The 10,292-nt window shown below is 32.1% G+C and overlaps 1 protein-coding gene across 5 annotated transcripts; it reads right to left on the bottom strand.

Annotated features, from left to right (window-relative positions):
• Positions 1-38: 38 nt before the first annotated feature.
• On the bottom strand, positions 39-5,211 carry LOC105347306 (myeloid differentiation primary response protein MyD88-like). 5 transcript variants are annotated; one of them, NM_001305374.1, is given in 4 exon segments: positions 39-623; positions 809-900; positions 1,107-1,295; positions 1,546-1,579. In NM_001305374.1, coding segments are annotated over 3 exon segments (552 nt in total). In that variant the 5' UTR covers positions 1,289-1,295; positions 1,546-1,579; the 3' UTR covers positions 39-345.
• Between the last annotated feature and the right edge of the window lie 5,081 nt (positions 5,212-10,292).

Raw genomic sequence — 10,292 nt, 5'->3', positions numbered from 1 at the left:
TTGAAATTAAATTAAGGTTGTAACCAATGAAATTGAAACCAAAGATTGTAAAATTTATTGTTATTCATACACTGATAATAAATATAACATTGAAAGTTTGTGGAAGTAATACATTGCATCTGAAATAAAATTTAGTTAAAGCTAATATATTTGAGCAACAAAGTTCTACAACATTGCAAAAAAGCGTGTACAATATAAGGGAAGTGCTGGGTATAATGTATTGATATATAAAATCATTAGTATTCAATTAAAAAAATGATACAACATTCACATACGTAATGCCACTGTTCTAAGAATAGTTTCATAAAATCAAATGTATATAATCGCAGTTAGAATAAACAATTATTATGCAACGGATGCTTTCAAACGCCACCAAGACTGAACTCTTTTTAAGGGTGAAGTTGGAATCAAATCCGGGAGCGCTCTTTTCTCCGGAAGTGACACAGCTTTTGATATTCTAGACTTATAATTGTCATCACAATTACAGAAGGCAGAATTAAGCCTGTCCCAAACAAAGACTCTCAGCTCTTTCTTGTAATAGTCACATGATGTTGTAAATCGTATCACAGCCGGTACCTCTGTGGAATCCAATCGAATTGGAATAATTTTTCTACTCCGAGCACCTGCACAAAAATAAAAGAAGTAACGCATCATCAAATGTGAGCTATAGTTATCAATCACAGTTGATTTATTTATATGTTATATTACATCATACATCAACTGATATACGTAAGGTTTCCTCTTCGTTCAAAAATAAATCAGCTCTGTATATCAAATAATGAAGAATAACAAAGCATTCCTGACATACCTGGTGACATGGAATGGGCAACTTTAAGTTGAAAATGAAACAGGTCACTTTCCAAAGATGCCGCTGATATAACAACTAGAACTTTTTTGCATCTAAAAAAAGATAAATGTAGGCATTTGTAATTCAATATTAGCAGAATATATATTGTGAGTGCCAATTGCTGTTCTTCGTTAAAAGTGATTAACATAACTGGAATTAGATGATTATAAAGAAATAAAGAATTGATGCTATTGAAAAAAAATAAATGCATTCTCAAGCTTGTTTTTTTTAATTTTATCAAAAGAACTCTCACATTTACCTTTTCTCAATATTTTCAGCCGTGGCTACAGCTTCAAAGGGTTCGTTGTTATCCGTCCATGGCACGTAGAGTCTGAGGTTGTAGGGAGGGGAGGTCAGCACTTGAGTCATAAGACTGACAAACTCCTGGTCCTGACCATGGGGGTTGTAAATCACAAAAGCGTCGTAGTCATATGCACCCATCGTAACCCTGTAACACGAAACAGTCCGTTTTTAAGCCAAATTCTATTTTGGCACAATATTTTTGTATAGATTACACATTAAACTACAATCACGAACAAAATTAATCGCTTAAAAACACGAGCATACTGTACGTTTCTGAGCAAAAAATATTTGGTGTTTGCATTTTCCATGATAATTTGAAAATTCTCACAGGAAACACCTTAAAAGAATTTTATAAGGATTTTCCACTTTTCTTAGAAATAAGCATAGACTCTTACCACTATTATTTGTGCTTTGTTACTCATTCAAAACTTTAAAATCCAACAACTAAAGTGAAACCAACATTGCATCAAATATATAGTAGATTTTAAGTGTTTGATTCAGAAAATGCACACATCTCCTGAAAATAGATACTTAATGAGTATACAGCATTAAAGCCAATGATTGATAAGTTGAGAGGTCGCGAAGGACCAATCATAACGCTTGTCTTACAGAATACATTATTGATAGTGCGGTTCGGTGGTTTTCAGATAAGAATATTCAATGGGATGTTTCCGTATAAGTTGTGAATGAGCTGGTCCATAATTATACATGGTACTACAATTTGACTTGCGTACTGAGAAGGATAACACGACTATTATCAGACGAGGGGAGTGCATGTTTGCAAGTAAAACGAGGAAAAATCAAACGCTACACGGCCATTTACGACAAGCTTTGCGGAATTAATCATCTAAAATTAGCAGGAAATTGTTCAATCTAATCAATGTGTTGTTTATCTTAATGCCTTCCTGAGCGTTGTAACTTGAATTTCTAAAAAACCATAAAATACTGACAATTAATGACCATGCACTGTTATACTAGAGAACACGACAATCAATGTTTATATACATGTACGTGAGGAAGGTCACATACTTGGTAAGGAAATAATATAGTGTAAGAACTATTGTAGCTACGGTACCATAATTAAACGCACTTTAAAATGCAGAAATATCACAGGTGTTTTTCTTTTCGAAAATAAACTGATATTTGTCAATAGGGGTTTCTTGTTAATTGCGATATTCACGACAAAATCAGAATCGCCAAAATATAAAACTCTGCACATTCATGAATGCAAGTGAGGATAGTCTCATGTTAATAACTAAGAAAATTACCCAACATTCACGCGTTTGCTCTATAATCATGTACGTCACGTGATGCACAATTTACATTTCATTCGTTAATCAATGAATAAACAAATTTACCAACTGATTTTTTAACATTAAAATATTGGATAAAGATATTAAACATTTTTTACCCGGTTTTTTATTTTTTAAGCGTGGAGATAAAAATAACTGGGTGTCTCTGTATCATACAAATACACCAGTGTAAACATTGCGTTATCCGATATCAAACAATCACCATTAATGTACATTTTTTCTTCTTCGAAGGAATAATAAACGGTAGCTAAATTTCTCCATCACGTATTACAGAATGATTAATATTAACGTTATGATATATCACAAAAATACAATACACTCTGCATTATCCATTTCACAAACCATTAGTTTTAATTACTCACCAACTGCGTAGTTCGACACAATTAGGCAAAAAACTTCAAATGGTCTTATTATCCAATGAACTTTTTTGCAACCTGATAGTTCTATAACAAGTGTGATTAGCTACTACTCTTTTCATTTGAAAAAAAAATTCCATTATATAATCGTTTGTTGTAATTGAGATTTACGTAATGTGTGTACGTGTCTAAATATACATAAAATCCTCTGCAGTAAAATTTGGAGGCCAGGGATGAATATATTTCCATAAAAAATCACTCGGAGAAAAGCAACAGCGAGGTCGTTTAGCGCTCATAAAGCTTCAAAAGAAACGTCAACATAGCATCAATAGTAGCAAATCAGATATCTTGTGGAGAGTGGGAGAAGACAGCGAACCTATTGTGATTAAACCTTACCTACTGATCGTTTACATAACTTGTGGGTTTGAACTGCAAACTGTTTATTCTAATCAAAGAAAATAAATGTTTTGTTTTAAAAACGTTTCCGCCTTCGCCGCATGCAAGTCATGCAAAACTCTCCAGTGTTGTCCTAGTTAAAACGGTTTTACGTTAATTAATTTTTTTTCTGTAAGTTACATTTTTCCATAATGATATATGCGATTTAGGCAATGCTTAACTTCAACGATATTATTCAGATTGCATGTCCTAACCTGCAAAACTAAACATCGTTGAGATAGTTGAATATCTCAAAGGCCCTTGTTTTCATAAAAGACGTTGGGGGAGAAAACGTATTTTAGATGAATTTGCTTTGTAACCACTGATTTAGAAATTTTGTATTTGACATGGAATTTTCTTTCACTTAACTGCAAACCAAGTCCTTACATACATGCGGTCATTTGCTTAGAAATAATGGTCCAATACTAGATTAAAAAAATCTGGAATGACCGTTACATTTCACTTGGAAAGCTTTAACATTGTTCAAGGTCACTGCAAACTCTTTTCCTGAAAACGTTTTTGATATGTTGTATAAGCCAGAAAAGGTACAGGGGAGAAAAGATCTGGTTTGGACATTTGTGTTTTTAACAAGGTCTTACATGACCTTGATTTTTGATATGGTTCATTGCACATTCTTTGACGAAAGGCACTCAGCTGGTGAAGTATACTAAACTGGGGAGATAATATATGATGACAACATAGATTTTTCAAAGTTCTGCTATGACTTTGGTTAAAAGTATATGTACATATTTTTTTATAAAGGGTAGTGCGTGAAGTATCAGTAAGATAGGATGAAAGAGAAAAAAATATACCCCAACAAGTGATGATAAACAGAATTAAAGACGGACAAGGGACTTGCTCATTATTACAGGGCATCCACCGAGCAGAACATTAATGAACTTAGTAAAACATCAAAAATCCAAATGGCTTAAACTTATTTTCGTTATTGCAACTGAATATATATTATTTAAGACGTTTACAACATTGCTCATATTTATATTTGACATAGCGTTAATCGCTTTATAATTAAGGCATCGGTAAAAACAAGAAGTAAAGACGACACATGGCGGCAAAATCACATGACTAAACTGGTCCACTATCTGTTAACAAAGAAAAAAAGGACCAGTTTTGACCTGAAGTGATTATCAAACGATCATGGATTATGTTGTTATAGTATTTGATCCAGTCACTCTGAATTTCTTAATCTTATCAACGGACCAAACATACTACATTTTTCTGTAAAAGTAAGGAATGGAAAGAGAGTTATTGAAATGTTGAGAAATATTTAAGGTGGCCGACTTTAGTTTTCACTACGCATGTTTTTGCACAATCTAGTAAAAAATACAATGTATTTATACCTTTTAAAAATTGTTTTGATACCATTTATGAAATTAAACTTTATAATCTAAAACAAAAACCTTTATTTTTTTTTTTGGGGGGGGGGGGGGGGGGGGCTTTACTGTCGGAGTGAACGATATAAGATTTCTATGTCAAATGCATCCTTCATCCTTTTTACAAACTATATTGTTAACGCATGTCTTTTGTCAGAGTGCGATTATTTCATCTTTTGTTATTTCTTAGTTATATTCTACATGTAACTAGATGCACACGAACAAGCAAACACATACGGCAGTATTGAACAAAAAAACAATAATAAAGGATTACAATGAGGGTCTTTGACAAATATCATACACATAGACATGTATTTCTTATCAAAGCTTCTCAAACAGATCCAAGTTCTATGACTTTTGGCAACGCATATCAGACACCTGTGAGTTTCAATCGGTGCAAACTGTATGTTCAATGTTTCTTTGACAAATGCTATTGACGTTATTTAGGACATTTAAGTACAGTCTAATTTTTAAATGGATTTTGCATAACATTGTCGGAAGTTTAAAATAAAATCAAGAGATATAAAATAATTGAACTTACGATTTAGGACGACAGTACTAGGAATAGCGCATATAAAACTTTAAGCCTGCAATTCGAGAATTACGCAGGATTTTTTAAGATTAAGGTTACATGTAAATACGTTCAAAAATATTATGAAACTGAAATTTCATAACAATCTCTTTCTAACGTAAGATACGTCTTTTCCACTTAAAATGAATAATTAGACAAGAACTATTTTAAACGTGGCTTAAATGTACATGAGAATGTTCGGTGCATTTGCCCAGGTAAGCGCGTCATTCTTTCGGCGAGAGCTTGTTGTGCTTGAGAGATGGGTGGCACTGACGTATTTCAAAGGCCTCTATAATCATTCAAAATAAACGCTCCGTTTCTTTGCCCCTCCGTTTTGATTGTATGGTTTTTTTTTTGAAAGTATGCATTGAGAAAAGATGAAATAACAAAATAATAAGATTTGTACAAAAACTTGTCTTACCTGCAATTGCACTACGACCTATCATATTCATCCTTAAGTTTTCATTCTTCTTTCTTTATTTATTGTCTTAACAAAACTCTATATATATTTTTACTATCTGGTGAGAAATTCAACTAGTTAACATTTTTGAAAACAATTGACGTCAGTAAATTAAAACAATGCCCCTTTCCAAAAATTAATAAAAAAGTTAATTGCATATTTTATCAATCGAAATGAAAACTTATTTTGAAGCTGATGTTAACTTTGGTTAACCTTTTTTTGTAATTTGTTTTGCAAATTTCTATTCACTTATTAATTAGTTTGATTTGAAATATAACAAGCTTTAAATGTTTTAATGTAAATAATGCTTTGAATTTATGATTGTTATTTTTTATGTTTTTTGTTACTTTTTTAAAAATATTTCAATCTGAATGTTTACGTCATGCTTGTACGCATACTATTTTGCATGTAAAACTGTAATATATTAATAAATACATCTACACTTCGCATTATGATTATTAGGTGAAAAAGATGGTAGGTATTAAACTAAAATCTATTTGCTCTGAGCTAAAATTTTCTGTGAATAAAATCTTTACCTCACACAACACTTGTTTTATTTTTTCTGTCAGTAAATTGCGTTCTTTGTGTAATTAATGCCAGGGGGATACATTTTTGTTGATGCTTCCTTAATTGAACGAAATAGTAGCGTACGATGACACACTTTGATGCACAATGGTTTCAGGAACATAATTATTTAGCTAACAATATGACAAAAACCGATTTGGTATGATGGGGGAAAAGTCGCATCTTATGTAGGAAAAAAACCTAAACCGGATAACTTTGAGTAACATGACAATGTTTTGGATCAGTTAAATAAAGGATTAAAATGTAATTTTTAAACAGATAAAAACAATGTCCCACATTATGTAAGCTGTAATTTGTTTGGAACAGTAAACACTAGTTGTTTACGCAAATGGCAGTTTTTAAAGAAAACAAAATCAGATAAATTATCACAGTTTAAAAAAAATTATTTTGTGACATATCACAGTTCATGTTGCAAATAATATTATGAACGATTTTACTACATTATAACCATTATAAAATAGGTTATATTCAGGTGAAAACAAATATAGGAATATTTTTTTATATCACACATCCTGTATCTTTCAGATTCTTAATCTAAAAAAATACTAATAAAATACTGATACAAACGAGAAAAAAATCATTTCAATTTTTTTTTAAATTTAATTGCATTTTTTTTAATTCAAGCAAACATTGACAAATACATTTAAAAATAGGTGCAGCCAATTTTATTTGACATATTTTAAAACGTTAAAACAATGTTTGTAAATGAAATTTTTTAAATCTCAAGGGCGTAAAAGTTTTTCAAGCTGCAATAATTTTTAATGAATTTGAGCTATTAATCTTGTTCCTTTATCGGGAACTTCCTCAATTAACAGGTTATTTACAACTATTTAACAAGCCTTTTTGTCAAAATGTTTCACAAACTCTTCCTCTCAAACCCTAGAACCATAAACGGGTAATATGATTTTTCGTGTTTTTATGCATATTATGGCGCAAACCCTTTTATTTCCTCGACGGCAAAAATTCGTTAATCAAGAAATATTAAGCTTTTTGATTGGGTGTAACGTAGACAGAATGAATACTTAAAAAGTGATTTTAACTTAATGAAAAATTTTCCTCTGTAAACACTTAAAATAGCAGTCTGAAATGCTTATGAAAAATTGATATTTTTATTCTCATGCAGAGAATGTACGTATTTCCTTTATACTTGATGAAAACTTGTCTTAGTACAGGTCGACCTGTCTATCCTAAAGCCTGGTTTAAAAACTGTTGTTTGCTGCCGTTAGATTAATTTGTTTACAATTCCCTTTACGACTTGTTTGTTTGCGTGCAATGTTCCGAGTGGATACTTTGTAAGGGCTACGTGGCGGTTCTGTTACGTCTAACATTAAGAAGATGAAGATAGTCGGTTATCGCCTGCCATTTTTTACAGGGACTGGACCACTAGAGAGATTCACGTAAATTCGTATGATGATAGTGAAAAGATTGTTAAAAACCATGCAAAGATAAAACAGACCCAGTTTGGAATCATTTTGATACAAGTAACCGCCGCTCAGTTGTTTCTTGTATGAAAATTTAGTCATAACATGTTAAAACAATGAATGAATATTTCATTTTGATAATACAAATTACTTTATTCTTCATCATTCATTTCATTTCCCATTACAATAGGTCGAAAAAATGTCACACACTGTGAATTAGCTATTGACATTAGAAGACTGGCCACATTTTCTTTGATCCTTCATACTAAATTTTGAATAACATTTTAGAGGGCATTGTCTTTACCATTCGTTGATTAGTGGTGAACCTCTCGATCTCTACACTGTCAAATCAAGTGACTTGATTCACGCAAGTGTGACGCGGTAATTCAGAAAATGAGCGATTACTCCTCACTGATTTGCTACTGTCCACGACTGCTCAAAAGTTTTTATGAAACTCATAATGAAAAGTAAATTCTTTCAAATATGAACTTGGCATTATCAATCATCAATTGTGTATTTGAGCAAATTTCATTGGGTTTGGCTACCTAAATGCTTCATTTTAAATTTAAAATTTCTTTTTCGCTGCATAAACTTGTCACTAATTGGGGTATCAATGTATCATCTTTATGAATTATATAAATCGTAACAGATTGTGACCCAATAGTATGTTTAGAATTTTTATACATATGTAATGGAATTTTTAAAGAATAATTATCATCTTACAGTGAAATATCTAGATTGTTTAGCGTTCAATTTTTTTTAATTCATAGTGGCGAACTTTTTGCTTAAATCTGCTGAATATGATATTAAATTAGACATCATTGAGATGGTGACAATCTCAGATGGCCCTGCATTAATAGTGTACATTAGGATAAAGAGCAATCAAGAAGACTTGCTTTGTCCTTAACCTAAGATTAGATATTCCGCAGTTGGCCTAGAACTTTAATTCAAATTTAATTCAAACTCTTAGGTATTCATTTGGGTTAATCTGACCAAAATTAAGCTAAATGTGAAGTAATTTATGGCCAAAAACTGGATTTGAAAAATATAAGCTATCATGACCACCTTCACATTGGACCTAAAAATGGTTCGAGGTCACTAAAAACCCTTTACCTGAACGCTGTGAAGTATACGGCAGATAGGGCTAAGAAGAGAGAACACTTACAAAGTATAGTATATGAAATAGAATTTTTAAAATTATAGTCTAATATGACATTGACCCGTCACATAGAAACTTTGTGTAAGGTCAATGAACACCATTTGAGAAACGACACTCTGTTGGTAAAGAATATATTTATGATCCGGGCAAGTATTCTTCACACACATTTGATATGACCCTAACCTTTAACCTAGAAACTTTGTTCAAGGTCACTGAACACCCTTTACCCAAAGGCACTCTTTGTGTGAAGTATGAGCCAAATTGGGCCAAGGAGACAGAAAATATGTTCCGAACAAGAGATACGGACGGACAGACCAGCGGGCTGAGCGGGGCGTAAATTATCACGAAGAATATCAAGTTACATGTGTACTATACAGAAGATAAACTTAAACGAAATGAATAACACTGTGCCGGATAATTATGCCAGTGCCAAGGTGGCATTTTTGCACCCGCATCCATGTATGCCAAATGATAGACCATTGTCTAGAGAGTATATAACCACTTTTGTTTTTAGCATGTTTCACCTGACAGGTAAGACATTTACCTTTAAAAATTAATATCCTATAGGAAAATGATAATTCCCATAGGAGAATTGATTCTCCTACAGAAATATTGACAATCCTATAGGATTTTTAAAAAGTCCTATAGGAATTATATTTCCTAAAGGAGAATGGTATTTCCTGTAGGAATTTGATTCAGACATGTAGTTCTCCTATAGGATATTAAGTTTTCCTATCGGATTTTATCAAATCCTATCGGAATTGAATTCCTGTAGGAAGTTTTTGTATTCCGATAGGAAATTTCAAATTACCTAAAGGAATATTGTTTTTCCTAAGGGAAATATTTTTTTCCTATAGGAATTTATTTTTGAAAGGTAAATATCTCACCTGACAGGTGAGATACAATGATAACAAAGGTGGATGTTAACTCTTTAAGCAATGGTCTATCATATTGCATATTTGAATTTTTCGATATATGCAGCTTAAGCGGGTGCAAAAATGCCACCTTGGCACTGGCATAATTATCCGGTACAGTGTTGAATATTCAGAGACAGTAAATTCGGCAAGAAAGTCCAACAGTATTACCATTGAAAGTGAAACCATCTTAGATCTATATAAATATTTTTGTTTATCTTAAAAGTCATTTCCAGATTCGTCGACTTGAAAGCCGTCACTTAATGACGGTGAAAACCTAAGCCTATATGTGCCGTTCCACTCTTGGGTCATTTAGCACTGATGATTTAATATCGTGCCAATGCCAACCACGTTAAAATGGCCTTTGTTTATTTACATTTCAGAACTTTAATTCTACAAAATCTTGAGTTTTAAGGGCTTTTCAACAAGGATTGTAAAACAAATCGAATGTATTTACACTGCTTACATGAAAAAAATGACAATAACAAACCGTGAACCATCTCCAAAATCCTTAAAAGGAAATACATATTCAAAGCA

The sequence above is a fragment of the Magallana gigas genome, chromosome 5 (assembly GCF_963853765.1).
Source record: "Magallana gigas chromosome 5, xbMagGiga1.1, whole genome shotgun sequence".
Lineage (NCBI taxonomy): Eukaryota > Metazoa > Mollusca > Bivalvia > Ostreida > Ostreidae > Magallana > Magallana gigas.
Note: the sequence above shows the minus strand (reverse complement) of the source record. Positions and strands in the feature narration are given on the sequence as shown.

What these genes read in the sequence shown, in the direction of transcription:
- LOC105347306 (XM_034447502.2), bottom strand. Translation starts at nt 1,458, where the DNA reads ATGGAAAATGCAAACACCAAATATTTTTTGCTCAGAAACGTACA. An exon ending in TTTTTGCTCAGAAACGTACA is followed by an intron (nt 1,296 to 1,414) that starts GTATGCTCGTGT and finishes TTCGTGTTACAG; the next exon opens with GGTTACGATGGGTGCATATG. An exon ending in GCTGAAAATATTGAGAAAAG is followed by an intron (nt 901 to 1,106) that starts GTAAATGTGAGA and finishes ATCTTTTTTTAG; the next exon opens with ATGCAAAAAAGTTCTAGTTG.